Raw genomic sequence first — 25,899 nt, forward strand, 5'->3', positions numbered from 1 at the left:
GCTGAAAACCAGGAAGTGCTTGAATTCAGGAGAAATAAAACTTATGTTCTTTAGGATAAACTGTAAATCATATTTGAGCTGTATTTCTGTCGAGGTAAGGACAAGATTCAAAGATCATTACTTTATCATGTTGTCTGCTTTGTACTTAAATTGCTAAATGATTATTTTTGGGATTTTTTTGTTGTCTAATGAAAACGTGAAAGTACTATTGTAACGGAATAGGCCTACTCGATTACATACTGAAGTGTACAACAAAACTACTTTCTACTATTTACAATAAAAAATACAAAACTATTTCTGTGGTGATCATGACTAAAGGGTACTTGGGTAAAGTTGGTTTTATATTCGCACATTCGGACTTCTGATAAATTCAGACTTTCCAATAAATGTGCAATAAATTAATGTTTGCGAATTTTAAGCATGATTTTAAGCAGCGACATGATATTGACAACCAACGATTGTCAACTTACAACATTTTCCACAGTCGATCAAAATAGGCAAGTAGCCTATTGTTTTAATGTCATATTTACTTGTGAATGTCCAATGTAGTGTGATTAACAAGGCTATTGAATACGGATGTCCGAATGTGCGAATATAAAACCAACTTTACCCAAGTCTAAAGGGACTATTCTGGGCTAAATACAAGTTAAGCTCTATTGACAGCATATGTGAACAGCATACAGCCTGCAGTTGATCAGCAGAGAACAAAGTTTATTTCTTGAGGAAAAAAATTAAACATTGTGATCAGGCTTCTCTCAAACAATTTTTTTGGTTAGATACTTGGACTTTGTAAAATCTTGACATTCATTCACTCAAGTATTTGTCAAATAATGCTGCTTTTCTTGGCAAAACAGCTCTTACAACAGAACAGAGACTGAGAATCTGTTCATCTTTGAACACTGCAAAGAAATGGCCGAGTCTGCAGTGAGTCAGTATGTGGATCAGTTCACCTGTCCAGTCTGTTTGGATCCTCTGAAGGAGCCGGTGACGATTCCCTGTGGACACAGTTACTGTATGAGCTGTATTACTGACTGCTGGGGCCAGAAGGAGCAGGGGCCGCCGTACCGCTGTCCCCAATGCAGAGAGAGCTTCAGTCAGAGACCTCTACTGAAGAAAAACACTCTGATAGCTGAGATGATGGAGACGCTGCAGAAGACGTCCCTACAAACGGCTGCTGTGGAGTGTGATGTTTGCACTACAGAGAAGAACAGAGCTGTAAAGTCCTGTCTGCAGTGCTTGGCCTCCTTCTGTCAAACTCACCTGCAGCTTCACTATGAATCTCCTGCGTTTATGAAGCACAAACTAGTCCAAGCTTCCAGAAACATTCAGGAGAACATCTGCCTCAGTCATGGGAAACTTCTGGAGATTTACTGCCGGGATGATCATCAATGCATTTGTTGTTTGTGTATTAATAATCATAATGACCACAACACAGTGTCTGTGGATTCAGAATGGACTAGTAAGAAGGTAATATCAACAATAATAAAAACATGCATAAACTGTTTTAATATTATTATTATTATATTGCATATACTGTATTTATAGGCTGTAATTTTGGTTCACCTTGTTACACCCCTTTACCAGTGTCTATTCTTGCCTATTGTTTTATTTATTTATTTTATGTTAACATCTTCAGAAAGAGATAAAGAAGGTAAAGTTGGCGTGTCAGAAGCTGATCCAGGAGCGAGAGAGAGGTCAGCAGGAACTCAGAGAAGCTGTGAAGCTGCTTAAAGTATGTTTTTTTCCCCTTGTTCTTTAGTTTTAAAGCTTTTTTTTTTTTTTTTTTTTTTTTTTTTACATGTAAATAAAGTAGATCTTTTAAAATGAATAAAAGTGAATGATGACCAATGGGTTTTGAGCTCCAAAAAAAATGATTTAAGAATCATGATATACAATTCACAGTGTTCTTATTGAGAATTCTGTACATTTTGGAGCTTGACAGCCACTTATTTACTGTCTTATTTTGAGTCATAATGATCTTCTTGATCAGATCTTTGTGTCTCTGACAGAGTTCAGCTCTAGAGACCATGGAGGACATTGAGAAGGTCTTCACTGAGCTCATCTGCTCTCTTGAGAAGAAACGCTCTGAGATTAAAGAGCAGATCAGAGCTCAGGAGAAGACTGAGATAGATCGAGCAGAGGAACTTCACAAACATCTGGATCAAGAGCTGACAGAACTCAGAAAAAGACAAGCAGAGATTGAGAAACTTCTGAATACTGATGATCAGATCCAGTGTCTGAAGGTAATGATGCAAAAATGTTGAGAATCTAAAAAAATTTAACTAATGTGCTATGATTGTTTTTTTTTTTTGTTTGTTTTTTTTTTGGAAAAGATCTTACAAACTATGTCTGAATTATTATTCTCATTTCAGAGGTGTCAGTCTGTGTGTGTTTTACCTTCATTTGAAGACGTTCCCAGCTTCACTCAACACACTCATCTGTCTTTTAAAGACATTTCAATCTCAGCATTTAAGGAGGTTTTAGAGGACGCCTGTCAACAACAAACAGCCAGAATATCCAAAGAAGGTCTGAATGCTTTTCTCTGAATATATAGGGCCCTATCATACACCCGGCATAATGCATCAGGCGCGATGCGAGTGTTTTTTGCTAGTTTCAGCCCAATGCAGTTATCATTTTCACGTCCAGTGCCCACGTTGTTTAAATAGAAAATGCACTCGAGCCCATCTGTTCGCCCATGGGCGTGCTGGTCTGAAAACCAGGTGTGTTCAGGCACATTGTTGCTGTTTTGCTATTTTGAGCCAACTGAAAATTACCATGTCATTGACCAACTGAAACCTGGTCTAAAGTCAATGTTGCAGTGTTCTTTTTGTTATTTAAGGGGCGTGTTAGTAATATGCACCAATAGGCGGGTGCACAACGTGCGTACCCTCTGCTTGTTACTGTAAGGGTGGACCTCCTACAGGGTTAAGGCTATAGAGTCGCCGAATGACTAAAAAAACGTTATCAACAAGATGGTAGAAAACTGTACATTTCTTGTCTATTACCACCCACTGCAACTTATACCAACAACGTAAATAAGCACAGTTATAATAGCAAAATATGTGGGAGACCATTGCTATAGTGTGACAATATTATATTGCAATAGGGAGCACATTAATATTAATACTAAATATCAAAACAAGTTAGCACATCATTTGTAATTGAAAGGGTTTAATGACAATATCTGATTATGGTTACACTTAAAATAATTACAAAATAGATGTATGAGATGATAAGATGATATACTATTAATCGTACCCAGCATGTATGAAAAACTTACCTGAGAGATAGAGAGAGAGAAAGAGAAAGGCATAGAGAGGGAGAGAGGGCCAGAGAGTGCCCAAGAAAAGCCAAGAATCAAAGAGACAGAGCAACAGTTACAATCTTCTTTTATCCCTTCCTTGGCCATGTGACTGAAACCCAAATGTGAGACATTCAAACTGACCAATCAGAAGATTGAATCTTCCCCCACTGTACTAAAGGTGTGACCATTTGTAGACCCCCAATGTACACATGGCCTACAGGCCTTCATCACTATGTCACAGACACGTCAGGTTCCAACCTCAACCAATCCCAGCACATACCATCTCCAGAGTACTAATCACCGCCACCTGCACCTCATCACCACACTCATCAGCAGCACCATAAAGAGCACACACACACACAGCACTCCATGTCCGGTCTCGTTCGCATATACTTCTGTTGATGCTTACCTCAAGGACTCCTCGCTCCATACTTACCTGTCTCCAGCGTGTCTCCTTCCCTCAGTGTGTCTCGTCCTCTGTGTGGGTGTGCTCCAGTCAGCTCCAGTCACCTCCAGCAATCTCCAAGCTCCAGCGTGTTCATTCATCTCCACATCTGAAAAGGAAAAGGACAGTAACTATCTCCATTATTACCATCTAATCATCCATTGAATCTACTCTGCTTACCTGTTTCATGATCCATGCTCTACTGGTGTCAATAAACACAAGTTACCTGTTTTACATCTGTGTCTGCCTCCTGTGTACCGTAACAGAAGACCGGACCAACACCGCAGACCCAGTATGAGCCAACCTGATCCATTTCAGGCCCTGGTGGATGCACTTCGGCGAACCCTCACCACCAATCCACCGCCACCATCTCCAGTCACTTCTCCCTCACCTGCACCAGCGAACACCACAGCCAGCACCACAGGATCTTCTTCACCACCGCCGTACACCAGTCCCATGGCCAAACCGGCGCCCTACTCAGGATCGGCGGAGGATTGCAGCGGATTTCTGCTGCAATGCGAACTGGTCCTGGAGATGCAGCCGCACCTATACCCAAGCGATACATCAAAAATAGCCTTTCTCATCTCTCAGTTAAGCGGCAAAGCATTGAAGTGGGCCGATTCCATCTGGTCACAACGTGGTGCAGTGACACAATCCTATCCTGCGTTTATTTCCCACTTCTGGGAGGTGTTCGGGAAACCCATTACAGATTCATCTGCTCATGAGAAACTATAATTTAAAACAAGGATCAATGTCCATTTACGACTATGCTTTGCAATTCAGAACGCTTGCTGCAGTCAGCGGATGAAACGAACAAGCTTTGATTACCACATTGTGGCGAGGGGGGCGTGGTTCAGCGAAGTCCGCAGCGGGAGAGAGAGGCAGGAGACGAGCAGTTGAGTGAGTGGGTTAAATGTAAATGACGAACACCTGTTTCTTGTTTCAGTAATTGGCGTGGAGAGAGTATATAACGCCAGGAGAAACAGGAGTGGCCGAGAGAGAGAAGGACTACTGACTGCTTACCTCCTGGATGCTGGAATTATCTGCTGGAGTTGCTTATGTTATATTTGACCGTTTTGTGCCTGTCTGCACACCTGTTTTGTTATTTTTGAAAACACAAATAAAGCAGTCAGTAGTCAAGCTGACCCTGTCCTCTTCCTTCCTGACATTGAACTTTGTTACACTGGTGCCGAAACCCGGGAAGGGAGAGGAAAGCCGCCGCCATGCAATCGTCCTCCGGAGTGCCATTTGCGGAGATTATCAGCAGCCTCGCGGGCCTACAACAGGAACAACATCAGGCCCTGCTGGACTTGCGGAGAGATCAGGAAAGATCTTTTCAAGTCATCGTCCAAGCCCAGCAGGAGGACCGCAAGAGGTTCCGGAGCTGGATTGACCGGGAGGTTCGACCGGAAGCCACGGAACATCGCGCTGTGCCCGCCCACCTGCCATTCAACAAAATGGGATCTGCGGACGACCCGGAGGCATTCCTGGACCTTTTTGAAAAGACGGCCGAGCTGTCAGGCTGGCCGCGGGACCAGTGGCCGATGCGCCTGGTCCCGCTGCTCTCCGGGGAGTCCCAGATAGCGGCACAGCAGCTTCCGGTCCAGAATCTCCTGGTCTTCGACGACCTGAAGAGGGCCATCCTCCAGCGGGTCGGCCGGAGCCCTGAGGAACACCGGCAGCGTTTCCGCTCGCTCGAGCTGGCTGAGTCCGGCCGGCCCTTCGTGATGGCCCAACAGCTCCGGGACTCCTGCCGCAAATGGCTGTTGGCTGAGGGAAGCGACGTGGAGAAGATCGTCGATCGAGTGGTGCTGGAGCAGTTTATCACTCGGCTACCGAAGAAGACAGCCGAGTGGGTCCAGTGCCACCGCCCCACGTCGCTGGACTCGGCCATCCATCTCGCGGAGGACCATATGGTGGCGTGCCCCGGGGTCGGCGAACCCCTCCCATCTGCTTCTCTCTCTCCCTCTCCATCTTCTGTCCCTCTCTCTCGTCCTGTCCCTTTACCCAGGTCACGGCCGCCTGGATATCCGCGTGTCCCGCCCCGGGGACGGGGCGGGTTTGACCAGAGCCAGTCCGGGTTGCCCCGTGCCCCGCCCAGGAGGGCGGGACTGGTTTCCACGGGACAGGATCCCACTCCTGTTTCTCCGCTTTCTCCACGCCAATCATTTAACCCACCCCCTGCCACTGGGGCGGCGGGGAGGTCTTGGCTGGCCTGTTGGCGTTGCGGGGACCCGGAGCATTTCATAGATAAATGTCCGGTGATGGAGGTTGGGACAATGGTTCGGGTCCCGGACGCCCCACAGGCTGCCCCCGGTCAAGCTGGCTGGTACCAAATACCTGTGAGTATCAAGGGGGGTACCTATCAGGCTTTGGTGGATTCAAGATGTAACCAAACCTCGATCCATCAAAGCCTGATTTCATCAGGGGCATTGGATACAAGCCGCATGGTTAAGGTGCGGTGTGTGCATGGGGATGTAATGGAATATCCTGTAGTGTCGGTCATTATCCAATTTCGGGGACAAAAACATAGTGTTGAGGTGGCAGTTAATTCGCACCTCCGGCATCCGTTAATTCTGGGAAAAAATTGGCCAGCATTTTCTGAATTACTGGGTTATTTATGCACGGATGCCTCTTGGGGAAAAAATGCGGTGGATGTGGAGGCGCGGGTGCAGGCGGGAGAGACTGATCGGGGACCACTGAGTGCTGCTTCAGGGGAACAGAGTGAAATCGAGAGAATAATTCTCTCAGAGCGCGATGATTTTCCCCTGGAGCAGTCTCAGGATGAGACGTTGAAACGTGCGTTTGAACAGGTCCAAGTCATCGACGGTCAGCCTCTCCAGCCTGGACGTGCGCTTACCTATCCATATTTTGCAGTTATGAAAAATAGGTTGTATCGGGTGACCCAAGATACCCAGACAAAAGAAGATACAACCCAGTTGTTAGTTCCAAAGAGCCGCCGGGAAATGCTTTTTCAGGCGGTTCATTCTAATCCTATGGCTGGACACTTAGGACAGGCAACAACACTAAATCGCCTCATGACCCGATTTTTTGGGCCGGGCATTCATGAGAATGTGCGCAGGTGGTGCGCGTCTTGTCGTGAATGTCAGCTGGTGAACCCACCGGCCACCCCAAAAGCGCCTTTGCGCCCACTTCCATTAATGCAGGTCCCCTTCGAGAGAATTGGTATGGACCTCATCGGGCCATTAGAGCGATCAGCTAGAGGACATCGTTTTGCATTAGTCATTGTGGATTATGCAACACGATATCCTGAAGCAGTGGCTCTCCGCAGCATTTCTGCTAAGAGTGTTGCGGACGCACTGTTCAGTTTAATCTCCCGGGTGGGGATTTCAAAAGAAATCCTCACCGATCAAGGCACGGCGTTTATGTCACGTATGTTACGCGAACTTTACGAATTATTGGGCATTAAAACGATCCGTACCAGCGTCTTTCACCCACAAACGGACGGGCTGGTCGAACGTTTTAATCGCACGCTTAAAACCATGATTCATAAATTCGTTCAGGAGGACGCCAAAAATTGGGATAAATGGTTGGAACCCCTGTTGTTCGCTGTGTGAGAGGTCCCGCAAGCCTCCACGGGGTTTTCCCCCTTCGAGCTTCTCTATGGACGCCAGCCCCACGGGGTTTTGGATGTTCTAAGAGAAACTTGGGAGGACGGACCATCTCAAAGTAAGAACGAAATTCAGTATGTCATGGACTTGAGAACAAAACTTCACACTTTGGGGCGGCTGTCAACGGAGAATTTGTTACAAGCCCAGGACAAACAGAGCCGGCTGTATAACAGGGGGACTAATTTACGTAATTTGACCGTTTTGTGCCTGTCTGCACACCTGTTTTGTTATTTTTGAAAACACAAATAAAGCAGTCAGTAGTCAAGCTGACCCTGTCCTCTTCCTTCCTGACATTGAACTTTGTTACACACATATCGTCAAGGATTGGAACCTCGGGTACGGCTGCATCTCACTCCATACGAGGACTCCATCGGCCTCGAGAAGTTCATCCAGCTATCCATCCGCTGTGCCACTCGTATGCAGGCGTGCCTCCAAGAGCACCAGGACCAGTCACTTCCCAACATGCTCCTTTGCCGATCCGAACCCGTCAGCTCCCCAGAACCAGCCAACGAACCAATGGAAGTTGAGAACTTATCCCCTGCTGAGCGCCGCCGTCGGCTGACCCTGAACCTATGTTTGTACTGTGGCGCTCCCGGGCATGCGATTGCGGCGTGCCCCACAAGACCTCCTCGACCCATGGTGAGTGCCATCATTCCTTCTACTCAAAAGATGAAACCACTCACCACTGTCGTCAATCTTACTGCCGCTGAAATCTCCCTTACAGTGGTCGTGCTCCTCTCTCGGCAACTTTGTCTCCGACGCCCTCTGCCGGCAGCTACGTCTCAAGACCTCTCCGTCTCCGACGATCTACCAGATCAACTCCATAACTGGCAAGCCTCTCAGCCGTAAGCATGTCCGCACAGTGGCAGGACCCCTCAAGCTTCAAGTCGGTCTACTCCATCAAGAGGAATTACATCTGCTGGTTCTGGAGGATTCCACCGCTGACGTGGTTCTAGGGCGCCCCTGGTTGGAGCAGCACAACCCGACCATCTCCTGGAAGACGGGCGAAATCCTGAAGTGGGGCGACACCTGTTTCTCTCGCTGTCTAACTGAACTTCCTGTGCCACCTTCTCCATCTTCTGATCTCTCCCTCTGTGCTACATCCATCAAGAGTCCAGTTGAACAACGCTCCATCGACATCCCCAAGTGTTACGCCCCCTTCAGCGATGTCTTCTGCCCACAAAGGACTTCCAAGCTGCCTCCACATCGGCCATGGGACTGTGCCATCGACCTGCTTCCGGGTGAACCAGTGCCGAAGGGTAAGATCTACCCACTTTCCATCCCGAAGGAGAAGGCCATGGAGGATTACATCAAGGAGGCCCTAGCCCAAGGATACATCAGGCCGTCTACTTCCCCTGCTGCTTCCAGTTTCTTCTTTGTGGCTAAAAAGGACGGAGGCTTGCGGCCATGCATTGACTATCGCTCTCTCAATAAAATCACCATCAAATTCAGATATCCCCTTCCTCTCGTCCCAGCGGCCCTGGAACATCTCCGTGGTGCCACTGTGTTTACGAAGCTGGACCTCCGCAGCGCGTACAACCTCATCCGGATACGTGAGGGGGATGAGTGGAAGACCGCCTTCATCACCCCTACTGGTCACTATGAGTACCTTGTCATGCCGTATGGCCTGGTCAACGCCCCCTCCGTATTCCAGGACTTCATACACGAGGTGCTCCGGGAGTTTCTCAACCGCTTCATCCTAGTCTACATCGACGATATACTCATCTACTCCCGGAGCCAGGCCGAACATCGCCGACACGTTGCGGAGGTCCTCACCCGTCTACGCCAGTTCCATCTATTCCTCAAAGCAGAAAAGTGTTCATTCCATCAACCCACCGTCTCATTCCTCAGATACATCAATGATCACAGTGGCATCCGGATGGACGAGAGGAAGGTGGAATCCATCACCAACTGGCCAGAACCCACTACCATCAAAGAGTTGCAACGCTTCCTTGGATTATCAAACTTATACCGTTGTTTCATCAAAGACTACAGCTCCATCACCCATCCGCTCACCAGCCTTCTCCGAAACAAGCCCAAGTCTCTGTCCTGGAACCCAGCAGCCACCAACGCCTTTAACCGCCTCAAGGAAGCCTTCACCACCGCTCCCTTACTCGTTCACCCCGATCCAGAACAACCCTTCATCGTAGAGGTAGACGCCTCTACCACCGGAGTGGGAGCGGTGTTATCGCAGCAGCAGGGGACGCCAAGTAGACTCCATCCATGCGCCTTCTTCTCCTGCAAGCTCAGCCCGGCGGAAGTCAACTACTCCATCGGTGACAGGGAACTCTTAGCTGTAAAGCTTGCCTTGGAAGAGTGGAGGCATTGGCTGGAGGGAGCCAAACATGCGTTCCTGGTGCTAACAGACCACAAAAACCTGGAGTATCTTCGTTCTGCTAAAAGATTAAATCCAAGACAAGCCCGTTGGGCCATGTTCTTCTCCCGATTCAACTACACCATCTCCTATCGTCCAGGCTCAAAGAACATCAAAGCCGACGCTCTCTCCCGTCTCCATGCTCCAGAAGAAAAGACAGAAGAACCCGAGCCTATCATCCCGAGCTCACTCATTGTAAGCTCAATCACTTGGTCAGAGGAGACCATTCCCTCCTCCAATGCCTCCAGAAACCCTCCGCCGGGCTGTCCACCTGGTTTGCTCTACATCACCCGGACACGACGCACTCCAACCATTCACTTAGCTCACACGTCACTAGGCACTGGTCACCCGGGGGTCAATGAAACCATCTCGTTGCTGAAAGAACGCTTCTGGTGGCCAGGGATGGCATCTGATGTCAGAAGGTACGTGCAGGGCTGTCGGGAGTGCGCCATCTCCAAAAGTCCTCGTCATCTGCCAGCTAGGAAATTCCTTCCTCTGCCCGTTCCCAACCGACCATGGTCACACCTAGGAGTGGACTTCATCACTGATCTCCCTGTTTCAGATGGAAATACCTGCATCCTAGTCATCGTAGACTGTTTCTCCAAATCCTGTCGTCTCATTCCACTACGAGGATTGCCCACTGCCATGGAAACCGCAGAAATGCTCTTCAACCACGCGTTCAGGTATTTCGGGATACCAGAGGACATTGTATCATACAGAGGACCCCAGTTCATCTCCAGAGTGTGGAAAGCATTCCATTCCCTCCTAGGTGTGGCCGTCAGCCTAACTTCGGGATACCATCCGCAGTCGAACGGGCAGACGGAAAGGAAGGTCCAGGAGATCGGCCGCTTCCTCCGTACCTTCTGTCATGACCACCAGGACTCTTGGAACCAGTTCCTGGGTTGGGCCGAGTACGCCCAGAACTCTCTCCGGCAGTCGACTACAGGACTCACACCATTCCAGTGCGTACTCGGCTACCAACCCCCACTGTTTCCCTGGACCAGGGAACCCTCTAACGTTCCGGCAGTGGATTACTGGTTCCGAGAGAGCGAGAGGGTCTGGGACTCAGCGCACCATCAGCTGCAACGAGCCCTGCGCAGACGCAGAATGACAGCTGACCTTCGACGTTCCAACACCCCTGTCTTCCAGCCCGGTCAGAAGGTTTGGCTGTCCACCCGGGACATCAGACTGCGTCTGCCCTGCAGAAAGCTGAGTCCCAGGTTCATTGGCCCATTTCCCATCATCAAGCAGGTCAACCCAGTCACTTACCAACTCCAGCTGCCACAAGGGTACCGCATTCACTCCACTTTCCACGTCTCACTCCTCAAACCTTACCACTCTTCTGCTCTCTCCACAGGACCTGACGTGACTCCCGCCGAACCCCCCCTTCCACTCATCCTGGAGGATGGCGCGGCATACGAGGTTCATGAGATCTTGGACTCCCGGCATCGTGGTGGTCAGCTGGAGTACTTGGTCGACTGGGAAGGATACGGCCCCGAGGAACGCTCCTGGGTCCCAAGAAACAACATCCTTGATCCCAACTTACTCCAAACTTTCCACAACAGCCACCCTGATAGACCAGCACCGCGGGGAAGAGGACGACCACCACGGCGTCGGGGTCCTCGGCCCTCAGGAGCGGGCTGTGGAGGGGGGGGTACTGTCACAGACATGTCAGGTTCCAACCTCAACCAATCCCAGCGCACACCATCTCCAGAGTACTAATCACCGCCACCTGCACCTCATCACCACACTCATCAGCAGCACCATAAAGAGCACACACACACAGCACTCCATGTCCGGTCTTGTTCGCATATACTTCTGTTGATGCTTACCTCAAGGACTCCTCGCTCCATACTTACCTGTCTCCAGCGTGTCTCCTTCCCTCAGTGTGTCTCGTCCTCTGTGTGGGTGTGCTCCAGTCAGCTCCAGTCACCTCCAGCAATCTCCAAGCTCCAGCGTGTTCATTCATCTCCACATCTGAAAAGGAAAAGGACAGTAACTATCTCCATTATTACCATCTAATCATCCATTGAATCTACTCTGCTTACCTGTTTCATGATCCATGCTCTACTGGTGTCAATAAACAGAAGTTACCTGTTTTACATCTGTGTCTGCCTCCTGTGTACCGTAACACACTATCAACACATTTGTGCCTTCCAAATGGTCCTTGTAGCAAGAGAGAGGGTGTTGAAACAGTAAAGCAAATGTCTTAGTTTATTTTAAAATATCTTTGGATATTTTCAATCTTACATTACACACAGGGACATGCAGCAGCACACAAACATGCCAAATATTAAAGGTGCCATTGAATTGAAAATTGAATTTACCTCGGCATAGTTTGAATAACAAGAGTTCAGTACATGGAAATGACATACAGTGAGTCTCAAACTCCATTGTTTCCTCCTTCTTATATAAATCTCATTTGTTTAAAAGACCTCCGAAGAACAGGCGAATCTCAACATAACACCGACTGTTACGTAACAGTCATATCATTAATATGTAGGCCCCCAATATTTGCATATGCCAGTCCATGATCAAGGCATTAGACAAGGGCAAAACGTCTGAATCTGTGCACAGCTGAATCATCAGACTAGGTAAGCAAGCAAAGACAACAGCGAAAAATGGCAGATGGAGCGATAATAACTGACATAATCCATGATTACATGATATTTTTAGTGATATTTGTAAATTGTCTTTCTAAATGTTTCGTTAACATGTTGCTAATGTACTGTTAAATGTGGTTAAAGTTACCATCGTTTCTTACTGTATTCAGAGAGTGCACGATTTAAAGGGGCAGCAGCCCTGAATCTGCGCATTTCTAATTATGCTTCAAAATAGGCAGTTAAAAAAATTAATAAAAAAAATCTATGGGGTATTTTGAGCTGAAACTTCACAGACACATTCAGGGGACACCTTAGACTTATATTACATCTTGTAAAAAAACGTTCGATGGCACCTTTAAAAATAAAAGGATTCCACCATGTAAATAGCAATCCGCCATGCTTTTAAAGGGAATGGGAGATAACACTTTAATTGGTTTATTCCATGTTTTGCCCAAAACACACCCATGACTCATTAAGTGACTAGGTACAACCCTTTTAGACCATGCGCCTGGCGCAGACCATTTTTTCCATTGTTAAACTAGCAAAAGTGGATTCAGACACGCCCTAAGTGCACCTGCACTGCTTAGATCATTAAAATAGGGCCTAATGCTATATAGGATTACACCTAAATATTGACTTTACATTTGTGTTTCTTGTTTTCAGTGTCAAATGTTCATGTTGCACAGACTCCAGAACCAAAGACTCCAAGTACATTTTGGCAATGTAAGTCGAGCTATTTTTCAACAAACACAAATAGGTCTACTGTACTTGTTAATTGATAAAAATCAGTCAAGTGAAATATAAAGAATATAATAATTATATAGTTTATAATGTTGTTTGTGTGCATCCATCCTTCTCAGATTTCTGTCAACTGCAACTGGATCCAAACACAGCACACAAAAACCTCAAACTGTCAGAAGAAAACAGAAAAGCAACACATTCATTTGAAGTTCAGGAATATCCTGATCAACCAGAGCGATTTGATGGATATTGGAATGTCTTGTGTCGAGAGGGTTTGTACGGTCGCTGTTACTGGGAGGTCGAGTGCAGTGGGAATGTTTGGATTGTATCAGTTTGTTACAAAGGAATTGGACGTAAAGGAGACAGTAATGACTGCAGACTTGGCTTCAACATAAAATCCTGGAGATTGTCCCGCTATCATAAGAATGTCAGTTTCATACATAATAATAAGCACGTCTCAATCCCTGCTGTCTGCTCCTCTAGAATAGGAGTGTATCTGGATCACAGAGCAGGAACTCTGTCCTTCTACAGCGTCTCTGACACAATGACTCTCCTTCACAGAGTCCAGACCACTTTCACTGAACCCTTATACCCTGCTTTTGGGGTTTTAGATGGTTCATCTGTCAGAATTATAGAGCAGAGGAGAGTTCAGACAGACCAGAAAAAAATGTATTGATCGAATTTCAGATTCAATTGCTAAACTTCTGAAACATGTAGGCCAATATATTGTAATTAAAATGTAATTTGTAGTTTGGATGAACAAAAGACACATTTCTTAAACACCATTAATCAATATAAAACACCCATAAGACACTCTTAAGATGGATATAGTAAATAAATACAGTTAATTATCAGATGATACAAAATCTGATGCTGCAATGATTTTGATTTTGTGTATTCTGCAATCTTGGCTTCTGAAAGTGTTCATCTCCAGCAAGGTTTCTAGCACATAAAAATTCATGTTTGAATCCATGATGCAGTTCATCATCAAGCCACAGGGTGTCAGGGTTAGTTTGGGAAATAATCGGCTGTGGAACAAACTGTTTACAGTGAGGTGTTGATGAAATAATTGTTTTACATCATCACACCTATTATGTTATATTTCATGTATTAAATGCAGATGATATTTTGTTCTGTTGTGTTTCTACCTGCCGGTAGGATATTCTTTCTTTACAAACAGTTTCTTTACAATTCTTTACAACTAAGTTGACTTCAGGATGAGGCCTGATTTTGACTGATTGGCAAAAATCTTTTAAAGACTCACATTTTTTTAAAATGCGATCTTCATCTTCCGCCAGAAAATAGCAATGTTTCTTTAAAAGATTCATCTTTATATTTGCTTTTCTTTGGTTTAATGTATAATTAATAGTGTAGTGTGTAATTATGATAAAATAAAGAGCAAATCAAATTATGCATTTTGTGTTAATAACATTCTAATGATCATTCGATAAAATTGTGTGTTTTAGAAAATATTTTGTCTCTAGAATTCATGATCAATGTGAAATTGTCTGTGATTGTTGTTTTTCTCCACAGGAGCTAAATATAAAAAGGAAGCATCACTTTTATTAAAACATTGATTTCTGAAAGGTTTGATGCCAATGACATTTTACAACAAACATGAAATCATCAATGATTCAATCATTTCACACACAGACTGACAAACACATTTTCTGTATGTTACACACCATTCATCTTATTATTTCATGTTAATAGATATGGCATGATTTTAAGCCAAGTACAAAGAGCATCAAAACTGCAAAGTCACGGCTTAAACAATATTTTCTCTGTCTCTCTCTCGCTCTCTCGGTGCATGCTGGGAGTGTTGGGGTGCGTGTGAGGGTGCTCACGAGGAGAGGACGATTGATTTGGGTTTTTCCGTCTAAACATTTTATTTATTTTTTTCTCTCTTTTTTGTTTGATTGTTTTTGTTTTTCAATTATTTGAATGTTTTTTCTTTCTAACATTTAATTTCTTTTGCGAGTGTTTGGGAATTTTTTAGGCGGCATCTATCCCCGTGGGGGTAGCGTCACCTGTGTCGCTCCGCCATGGAATCAGGTGTGTACCTGCACAGGGCGTCACTGTTGAAGATGTATTGCTAGCAATCGGGGAAAAAGTTGGATATGAAAACATTACTTCGGCATCTAGGATGAATAAAGCAGTGGTGGTCTTTGTCGAGAAGGAAGACATAGTCAATATGTCAATCAGTTGATAAGCGACGGAATTGTGGTAAGTGGCGATTTTCTTATTATTTCACCGCTTGTTACTCCGAACACGAGAGTTACGATATCGAATGTGCCACCGTTTATTCGGAATGATGAAATTGAGAAAGCTTTGACAAGATATGGTAAAATGGATAGTGAGCTGCTGGTGAGAGTAGAGGCCAATGGACTATATGCACGGAGCGTTCTTTAGAACTTCCGCATTAATATAAGCCAGCTCGAAAACTTCCGGTGAGATGTCATTTGCTGGTGTGTTGAGCATCAGTAGTGTAATACTTAGTTTATAATCAGAATATAGTCACTTAAATAAGTGTGGCATAGCATTAATTTAGTTATTCAAACGTAAGACAGCATAAAAAAAATAAAAAAATAAAGACGTACCTCAATGTTCCTCCTCGGCTAAATTCAATTCGACCATTAGTTTTCACACTTTTATGTGGAAAAACAACTTCAAAAATTAAATATTTATTGTGCACTTTAGTTAGATTAATTGAATAAAATGTGTGTTTTCACAAGTGTGCTGAAATCATTGATCTTGCTCTGCATTGACTGACAGCTGCTGTGGGGAGAGCACGGTGCTCGCTTTCTGTGTAATTCACAATAAAAGTTATTGTTTTTCATAAGATTTTGTGAGTATTTCATACTTCACATTGACAAAATGTATTTTAAACCTAGTTATTTTATAATGTTTAATATTTAGTCAAAAACGAAGTGAAAAACGTTTAGAGGAAATGGCTGATATGTGCGCAAATAAATGCTACTTTGCCGCCACCTGCTGGTTAAAGTGCTAATTACTGTCTTTTTTTATTTTGAAATAAGTGTTTTCTATCAAATGTTAAATTTCCTACATTTTTAAACGTTCGGTTTTACAATGGGGACAATCTCAGAAGGATGAACAAGTAATGTTTGTGGTCATCACATTAAAAATAACATTTGAAGTGCTGGGGAAAAAATGTGTGTGTGTGTGTGTGTGTGTGTGTGTGTGTCTAATTACAGACACGGCGTTTTTAAACAGTCCCAATAGCTTCGTCTTTATTGCAATCAATAAAACTGGTTTATTGGCAAATTAGGTAAATGTGATAACTGCATTAAAATATAAATACAACATTAAAAAGTCAACCATAGATGGTTTTGTTGATGTACAACGACTACAGAATGAACAGCTAACAGTTCACCGGAAGTGCTCGAGCTGGCTTAACGACAACCACCGACAAACGCCAACGAACAAGTTGGCCGTTGGATTTAGAATTCTATGAGAAAAAACTGTCATGTTCACACCGCCCCAACACCGACCAACGAGTGACGTCTGACTGGGAAAATTCCACAACTTACATACGTGTAACCATGTTAACAATATTTTCAGGCAAGTTTATTATATTAATAATATAGTATCATATATATTTTCATTGTATTAAAGTATTGAGGCAAAACAAAAATACTAACCTGAAATACGAAGCACTGTAGCCATCAATCTGATTTATTTAGGTAAAGAATGGAATAATAAAATTACGGATGTTTCTATTTTACCTGCTGGGTTTTCAGACCATCATTTGATATTATTTGTTTTGAATATGAAGAAAATTTCAAAACCAAATTATTTTTGGCATTTTAATATTAAATTATTACAAGATGCTTTATTTTGTGAAAACTTTAAATTTTTTTGGAATGATTGGAAGTTAAAAAAGGTTTCTTTTGAAGATTTGCATATGTGGTGGGAGGTTGGTAAAGCAAATATAAGGATCTTTTGTCAAAATTATAGTTCACATTCTACTTCTGTGTTGAAAGCAGCGATACAAAAACTTCAAAGGGATATACAAGCTTTGGAGAATATTCTTGTGAACAATAATAATAATGATGGAAAAGTACAACATGAACATTTGAATAAAAAGAAAGAACTTGGTTCATTATTACAAGAACAAGTGAAAGGAGCATTAATAAGGGCAAGAATGTGCTCTATTAAAGATATGGATGCTCCTTCCTCAAATTTTTTTAATCTTGAAAAGAAAAGTGTCCACCAAAAGCAAATGTATCATCTTCGTCGGCCTGACGGGGCCATAACTTCTGACCCAGTAGAAATAAGGAAACTGGCAGCTAATTTTTATACGGACTTGTATGATGCTGAGACTTGTGATCCTGAATGTGTTTCTGATTTGCTGAGTGATCTACCAAAACTGACAAATGAACAGAAAAAAACCTTTGGATGGACTAATTACATTTCAGGAGATTACTGAAGCAATGAGACAGTTATCAAATGGCCGTTCTCCAGGAATTGATGGACTGCCAGCAGAGTTTTATCAAACTTTCTGGAATATACTAGGAAATGACTTATATGAAGTATTATTAGAGAGTATAGAGAATAAGTTACTTCCTGCAAGCTGTCGAAGAGCAGTCCTTTCTTTGCTCCCTAAAAAGGGGGATTTATGCCTTCTAAAGAACTGGAGACCTGTCTCTTTACTGTGTATGGACTATAAAATACTATCAAAATGTTTAGCAAATAGGCTGAAACATGTTTTGGAATTATTAATTCACAGAGATCATACGTATTGTATCCCTAATAGGTCAATTATGGAAAATCTTTTTTTGTTAAGGGATGTAATTGATTTTAATCAATTCAATAATGTTGACCTGGGTGTGCTTTCATTAGACCAAGAGAAGGCTTTCGATAGAGTCAATCATAAATATCTTTTTGAAGTTTTGAAAAATTTTGGCTTTGGGAAGAATTTTATATCATATATCCAACTGTTATATTCTGAAGTCTTTGTGATTGTGAAAGCTGGTGGAGGATTGAGTGCACCAATACCTGTATTAAAAGGGATTAGGCAAGGCTGTCCACTTTCTGGACAATTATATAGCCTTGCTATTGAGCCACTGTTGTGTAGGCTAAGAAGGGATCTCAGTGGATTTTATTTTCCTGATGTAAACATTATGCATGGAATCTCTATATCAGCTTATGCTGATGATGTTACTGTTTTTATTTCAAATCAAAATGATTTTAAATGAAACTATTGGAAAGTATGAGAAGGCATCATCAGCAAGGGTAAACTGCGAGGGACTTATTATTGGTCAGTGGAAAAGTGGGCAAGGACCTCCAAAATTACCTGGTGGATTGCTGTGGGAAAGAGATGGGCTTAAAATGCTAGGGGTTTTTTTTTTTGGAAATAAACAATTTCAGAATAAAAATTGGGAGGGAATGCTGGAAAAGGTGTCTCCCCGACTGCTTAAATGGAAATCGATATTACCTTTAATGTCGTACAGAGGAAGAGTTCTGGTTGAAAATAACCTGGCTGCCTCAACTTTATGGCATAGACTCATTGTAATGGAACCACCTGAAGAACTGATTTGCAAAATACAGAGGACATTTGTGGAGTTTTTTGGAGTGGAGAACACTGGATTCGTGCAGCAGCACTCTACCTTCCTGTTTATGAGGGAGGTCAAGGTCTGGTGGATGTGCGGAGTAAGATCTGTGCTTTTAGAATACAAGCAGCGCAGAGATTCCTGTATCATGAGGACTTAGCTTGGACTCAGACTGCGAAAATGGTTTTACAAAAAGCAGGTGGTCTTAAATTAGATAGACATCTGTTTTTACTTGAACTGGAAAAAGTGAACCTGTCTGAGGTTACATCCTTTTATCGGTCAGTGTTGCACTCTTGGAAAACTGTTTTTAAAGTGGAAAGAGATATTAATGAATATGGGAGTTGGATACGAGAGGAACCGTTGTTTTTCAATCCTATGATTCAGACAAGACTTTTGTCATCTGTAAGCGTGCGTGCATGTTTACAAAGACATGGCATTGTGAAGCTGGGGCAACTTTTGAATAATAACCGATGGGAATCAGTGGAAACCTTGAAAGAAGTAACAGGTTTAAAGTCCTCACGCTTGACGGAAAAGCTGGTAGAAGAAATTCTTAATGCATTACCAAGTGGTTATAGGAAGAACATTGGACAAGGTTTTCCACCAGATATAAGAAATGAGCAGGATTTTCCAAAAATAAGAGTTACTGCTGTCGTTGCCGAAAGACAAGAGGATGAATCGGCAGGTTCGATTTTATCTTTTGAAACTCCACAGCTTGACTTGTTTGAAAATACATCAAAGAAAGCTGTATATAACATTACAGTTAAAGTTTTACATCAAGTTTCGCTCAGAGGACAAAAGATCTCAAGGTGGCCAGGTTTGTTGAAGCCAGAATTTCTTGTGAGAGATAGATGGAGAACTTTGTATAAATCTCCAGTAGAGAAAAGAACAGCGGATATACAATGGAAAATTATTCATGGAGCTGTAAGGAACCCCCCATCGGCCCAAAAACGGAGTCCGACGGCGTTGGGCGAAGGTTAACGTGTGTATGCCTTTTCAGCGTCTCTGTAAAGTTCACTTAATTTCAATTTTTTAATCTGACTCCAATTTCAAATGATTCTTATTCTAAGGGTTGTGTCTCAAATTAGAAATTAATCATTTGTTATGTATTAATTTAGATATTTTATTATTCTGGGTATCTCTTATTTTCAATTATTCTTTCATTACGGACCCATTATTGCTTAGAGAATTTCGCATCGGCCGACTGCGTTCTCACGGACATAAATTCGCCAGTTTATGATTCTTAGTCAGAGGATGCAGAGTTTACTAATATATTTGAGTCGAACCGCCACATGCTTGTTCATACAAAAATACAGTTTTCTTAGTCACGATACTGCAACTTGCTAAGTCAATAACAGGCAAACTCAAAGTCCCATGATGTGCAACATGCTCCTTTCATGAGGCTCTCTAGTTTGACCTGCCCTGACGCAGATTTATGGAAATAACGGACTCCAATAATCTACCGGTCATAATGATTTCAGAAGAATCCAGAGTAAATCAAATATAACATTTTATTTGTCAAGTAAAAATGGATCATGCCAATTACATTACAATTAGACAATTAGAAGCCAATTCAGAAATAATAAATGCATAACATCGATTCCTCAAAGAAATGCATATATACACAGTGACGTGTGAGTGTCTTCAGACATTCACCCATCTCTGTGGGGGCCTGCAGAAGATCCCACATGACTGCTTTGCTCTTTACCTTTTATACCATAACCAGAACAAAAGGATCGTAAATATTTATTACACCAACACCTGTTTTGGGGGAGAGGAGAAGAGACACCACCCAAAAAGAGGACAGAATTTTCCTTAATTTTCCATCTTCTTCATAATTCTAGTGACTGCTGTGAAATTGAGACCATTTTACCAATCGCACTGAGACTTTTAAAATGATACCAAACATGAAAGGGAAAAAACATATATATACAAGTTACATTATAGATAGAATATAAACTTTCAGTGACTTGAGGCAGGGGGAAGGAGAGTTTGTGTGTGTGTGTGTGGGGGGGGGGGGGGGGGGGTTGCACACTGTAGATGTGTGGGGGCAAGGCGTTGTCCTATGCTATTCTTTTAAGATCTTCTCTCCAGATACACTTTATTGCAGGATGCTTGATCTCAGTTTTCGTTTAGCAGGAAAATCAAGCCTTACAGAGCAATTGCAACGAATAAGCATGTGGCGCACCTGAACCCAGCAGATGGGGTGGGATGTAGGTTTTGTGGAGAAGAAGAAAATTTGGAACATTTGTTTTTAAAATGTAAAAGGTTGGAAGGTCTTTTTGATGTTCTTAATAGATTGTTTCAAGCTTTTGGTGAAGAATTCTCAGAACAAGTTTTTATAGGGGGTGTAAAATATAATTTTTCAAAAAGAAGGAAGATGTGTCTTTTAAATTATTTAATAGGAACTGCAAAATTGGCAATATGGAAAACCAGGAAAAATCAAGGGTTACAGCTTCATAGTATTAATGCTGAAGTGATGTTCATGAAATTAGTAGCTGGTAGACTGAAAATAGAATTTGCGTATTATAGTTTGGTAAATAATGTGATGGGTTTTAATGATCTGTGGTCTGTCAATGATGTTCTGTATATTATTTATGATAGACATTTGAGGTTGAATTTTTAATTTTTATATTTATTATGTGAGTAGTTGAAGATTGTTATGAAGTGTTTTTTAAATAAAGTTTTGTAAAACCTCTCTCTCTCTCTCTCTCTCTCATCTGCACACTGAAAACCAGGAAGTTTGTGGATTCAGGAGAAACGAAACCTATTTCCCTGCTACACGAGCCTCTGCTTAAGGATCCACACTCTTCTAGTTTGGTTAAAGCTAAAGGAGTGAATATTTGACTTGTTATTCTGTCAAAGCAGGTAAGAACATCATATAATCCTTAACTAAAGGTTTAATGTCTTTATGCTTGTATTGACAAATGAACATTCAAATATTACTGTATGTGTTTTATATTAATTATATGTTAATCTAGATGTATTATGTTTATTCTTCTGGTTACAGATGAAGAGTTTAGGATTCTTTAATACTAATACAGAAAACTAAGCATTTTGTAGATTCTTTCATTAATGATTTACATGTGTATTTATAGGCTACTCCTTCAGAAATGTCTGAGTCTGCAGTGAGTCAGTATGAGGATCAGTTCAGCTGTCCAGTCTGTTTGGATCCTCTGAAGGAGCCGGTGACGATTCCCTGTGGACACAGTTACTGTATGAGCTGTATTACTGACTGCTGGGGCCAGAAGGAGCAGGGGCCGCCGTACCGCTGTCCCCAATGCAGAGAGAGCTTCAGTCAGAGACCTCTACTGAAGAAGAACACTCTGATAGCTGAGATGATGGAGACGCTGCAGAAGACGTCCCTACAAACGGCGGCTGTGGAGTGTGATGTTTGCACTACAGAGAAGAACAGAGCTGTAAAGTCCTGTCTGCAGTGCTTGGCCTCCTTCTGTCAAACTCACCTGCAGCTTCACTATGAATCTCCTGCGTTTATGAAGCACAAACTAGTCCAAGCTTCCAGAAACATTCAGGAGAACATCTGCCTCAGTCATGGGAAACTTCTGGAGATTTACTGTCTGGATGATCATCAGTGCATTTGTAACTTGTGTTTGATTGACAATCATAACGGCCACCGTTTGGTTTCTGTGGATTCAGAATGGACTAGTAAGAAGGTAATTAATGCTTATCATTTCAAGTAGTTGTCTTTGTTTCTTGAGCTGATAATATTAGTAAAAATTCTTTAATATTTTTAAATTACTTACTTAAATTACTTTTTTATGTTAACATTCTCAGAAGGAGTTAAAGGAGATGAAGGTGGCGTGTCAGAAGCTGATCCAGGAGCGAGAGAGAGGTCAGCGGGAACTCAGAGAAGCTGTGAAGTCTTTTAAAGTGAGTATCAGTATGTAGATGACTGGCCAAATCACAAATACAACATGTTTTAATGTTTTAAATAGGCAACATTTAAATCTTGCTGTTTCATTATTCTGAAAGCATAATCACTTTGGGTTTGAACAACATCTATGATAATGGAAATGGTCACATTAATGTATTATTTGAACTGTTGTTCCTGTCTGCATGATCAGATCTTTGTGTCTCTGACAGAGTTCAGCTCTAGAGACCATGGAGGACATTGAGAAGGTCTTCACTGAGCTCATCTGCTCTCTTGAGAAGAAACGCTCTGAGATTAAAGAGCAGATCAGAGCTCAGGAGAAGACTGAGATAGATCGAGCAGAGGAACTTCACAAACATCTGGATCAAGAGCTGACAGAACTCAGAAAAAGACAAGCAGAGATTGAGAAACTTCTGATTACTGAAGATCAGATCCAGTGTCTGAAGGTAATAAAATATTTTTTTTATATCATATGTGTGAGTGACCCTTCCACATCACAACATATCAACATAGATACAAGCTTTTCTCTCTTATTGAATGGAAAAAGTGTCTCATGTTTCACAAATTATGTTTGAACTGTTTGTCTCATTTCAGAGGTGTCAGTCTGTGTGTGTTTTACCTTCATTTGAAGATGTTCCCAGCTTCACTCAACACACTCATCTGTCTTTTAAAGACATTTCAATCTCAGCGTTTAAGGAGGTTTTGGAGGACGTCTGTCAACAACAAACAGCCAGAATATCACGAGAAGGTCTGCATTTTTCAATCAGTATTAAAAATAGATGTTTTTAAAGATGTTTCTTACCTCGTCTTTAGTGTCAAATGTCCATGTTTCAGAGTCTCTAGAACCTGAAGCTCCAAATGAATTTTTGCACTGTAAGTTGTTTTATTTCTATTCTATTTCTATTTCTATATGTTGTTCTGTCACACAATTGCTGATTGATAGTTAATAATACTATTTATTAACTATTTCTGTATTTATTGAAAACTATTAAATTATTTATCTGCTTTTTGTTATCAATAACTATGAAAATGTGACATTGTGAGAGGAAAGGAAGGACGGCAGTACTTTATTTGAATATCTATTTCTCTCACAATCTTCATCAGATTTCTGTCAGCTGCAACTGGATCCAAACACTGCACACCGAAACCTCATCCTATCAGAAGAAAACAGAAAAGCATCATATTCTATTGAAGGCCAGCAATATCCTGATCACCCAGAGCGATTTGATTGGTATTGCCACATCTTGTGTCGAGAGGGTTTGTACGGTTGCTGTTACTGGGAGGTCGAGTGCAGTGGGGACGACTGGTCTGTAGGAGTTTGTTACAAAGGAATTGGACGTAAAGGAAACAGTAATGACTGCAGACTGGGGTTTAATAACAAGTCATGGAGATTGACCCACTGCAAACAGAATTTCTATTTCAGGCATGATAAATCACAGGTCCCTCTCCCTGCTGTCCGCTCCTCTAGAATAGGAGTGTATCTGGATCACAGAGCAGGAACTCTGTCCTTCTACAGCGTCTCTGACACAATGACTCTCCTTCACAGAGTCCAGACCACTTTCACTGAACCCTTATACCCTGCTTTTGGGGTTAGTCTGTCATCTGTCAGGATCATAGAGAAGAGGAGAATTTAGATCAATAATGAAAGACTCACAAGATGTCCTAAACTGTTTAGAGAACAGGGGCCGTATTCACAAAACATTTTATCTTACCACTAAGAGTTCTCCTAAATAGCAGTAAAAGTTCTTAGCTAAGAGTTTTCTCTTCAAACCTATTCACAAAGCTGCTGAGACCAACTTTTACTAAGGAATAGACTGAAGTCTTAAGCTAAGAGTAAGGGCGGGGTTGACCTCGTTGCTATGGAGTATACACACAGTGATTGGCTGATGGGGAGAAGTCAGTGATTTAATCATAGAAATATTGTAGAATGAAGTGTCATATTCCCATATTAAAATAAAGGTTTTAAAATACAAATGTTGCACTATTCAAATAAATATGTTTTAATAAAAATGTATATATTCCAAAATATACATATATTACTCTATTCAATCATTTGTAAGTGTGAACTCATGAAAACCATTGCCCCGGGTAATCAGACAATATTTATTTATTTGTTAAAGATTTATTTTTGGCGTCTCATCATAGATTCAAATCTATAAATCAAAATATATTGCATTTATAAAGAAAAGGTTGAGCAACCAAGGCTCTATCGCTATTGCCTCAATGGTGTTCACTGTTCAGTGTCTTTAGGTGGATTAGGACTGTTTGTGATTTGGTCTTAGTGACTTAGGAGTCCTCTTGACTACTCCTAACGTTTCACAGATTTAGGAGCTAGTTTTAGTGCTAAAATGCTTTGTGAAATTCTCTTAGAGCAAAAATTTAGGACTCCTAAAATTAGGACTGACACGCCCATTATTTTTAAGAGTTTCTCCTAAATCTGTGAGTTAGGAGCTACTTTTAGCCTTAAGATGTTTTGTGAATACGGCCCCAGAAGTTTTATTTAGGCTATATAGCGCCTTTCCGTAGCTCAAGGTCACTTTACATTGTACGTTACAATACATTTGCACACCCACATACACAATCCAAACACATAAGGCCACATACTGCCACATTATCCAAACTACATAATAAGCACAGTTTACAGTTAAAGATATAGATAAACCCAAAGCATTTATGGATTTCTGCATCAAGTCTGCACATTCCTGTCAACTCTTCTCTATCCAATACTGCCAAAGAAAACCAGACAATTGCAGTTCATTGTTAAGCCACAAGTTGTCCGCTTTAAGCTTGCAAAGTCCTTGTGTTTCACAAGTGTTTTCATTTTTGTGTAAACTAATTTGCAATGTAAAACCTACTGGCATTTACAATTAACCAATTCTAATAGTCAAGATTAGATATTAGAAAACGTTCTATACAATAAAATTTACGGACTTTTGTCAAAAAAGTGGCTTTTAGAGGTGTTAAAGTGCTCACATTATTGCATTAGATTAAACATGTTTAACAGCTTTAATAAATGTAATTTTCTGTTCTCTATATACTGTACATCAAAGAATTGTGTATAAATGGACATGCACATGTGAATTTTCTGTTTACATGTAACATTGCTACAAAAATAAAAGTACTATATAGGGTCTACAAGCAAATGTGCGAAATCTTTTTGTGTGTACAGTATTAACTTTTCACAGTTAATGTTTAACTACTGCTGAAAGTTGTATCTTAAAAGCTCAGAGTGATAGACAATATTTAACTAAACATAATTTTGGTGGCACTGGCACAATAAATATGCCCAGTAGGTGGCAGCACTGCACTAAAGGTTTTTCGAGTTTGCCATCCTAATC

At 42.1% G+C, this 25,899-nt stretch overlaps 2 protein-coding genes across 4 annotated transcripts; both read left to right on the forward strand.

Moving 5' to 3' along the window:
* Window positions 1-5: 5 nt before the first annotated feature.
* LOC137005118 (E3 ubiquitin/ISG15 ligase TRIM25-like) lies at window positions 6-14,491 on the forward strand. 3 transcript variants are annotated; one of them, XM_067365900.1, is made up of 7 exons: window positions 6-94; window positions 855-1,467; window positions 1,637-1,732; window positions 2,010-2,243; window positions 2,373-2,526; window positions 13,022-13,081; window positions 13,219-14,491. In XM_067365900.1, the coding sequence occupies exons 2-7, from the start codon at window positions 910-912 to the stop codon at window positions 13,773-13,775; spliced, it is 1,659 nt and encodes a 552-aa protein (XP_067222001.1). In that variant the 5' UTR covers window positions 6-94; window positions 855-909; the 3' UTR covers window positions 13,776-14,491. The 3 variants fall into 3 exon arrangements, with proteins under 3 accessions (XP_067222001.1, XP_067222002.1, XP_067222003.1); XM_067365901.1 differs by lacking the exons at window positions 6-94; window positions 855-1,467; window positions 1,637-1,732; window positions 2,010-2,243; window positions 2,373-2,526 and adding an exon at window positions 3,927-6,091 and having other exon boundaries at window positions 13,219-13,632; XM_067365902.1 differs by lacking the exons at window positions 6-94; window positions 855-1,467; window positions 1,637-1,732; ... (2 more) ...; window positions 13,022-13,081; window positions 13,219-14,491 and adding exons at window positions 3,927-6,091; window positions 7,704-8,235.
* Window positions 14,492-21,397: 6,906 nt separating this feature from the next.
* Window positions 21,398-25,665, forward strand: LOC137005494 (E3 ubiquitin/ISG15 ligase TRIM25-like). Its single transcript, XM_067366439.1, has 7 exons — window positions 21,398-21,537; window positions 21,768-22,343; window positions 22,465-22,560; window positions 22,774-23,007; window positions 23,156-23,309; window positions 23,396-23,434; window positions 23,666-25,665. The coding sequence occupies exons 2-7, from the start codon at window positions 21,783-21,785 to the stop codon at window positions 24,193-24,195; spliced, it is 1,614 nt and encodes a 537-aa protein (XP_067222540.1). The 5' UTR covers window positions 21,398-21,537; window positions 21,768-21,782; the 3' UTR covers window positions 24,196-25,665.
* The last annotated feature ends 234 nt before the right edge of the window (window positions 25,666-25,899 follow it).

The sequence above is a fragment of the Chanodichthys erythropterus genome, chromosome 17 (genome assembly GCF_024489055.1).
Source record: "Chanodichthys erythropterus isolate Z2021 chromosome 17, ASM2448905v1, whole genome shotgun sequence".
NCBI classification, from domain to species: domain Eukaryota; kingdom Metazoa; phylum Chordata; class Actinopteri; order Cypriniformes; family Xenocyprididae; genus Chanodichthys; species Chanodichthys erythropterus.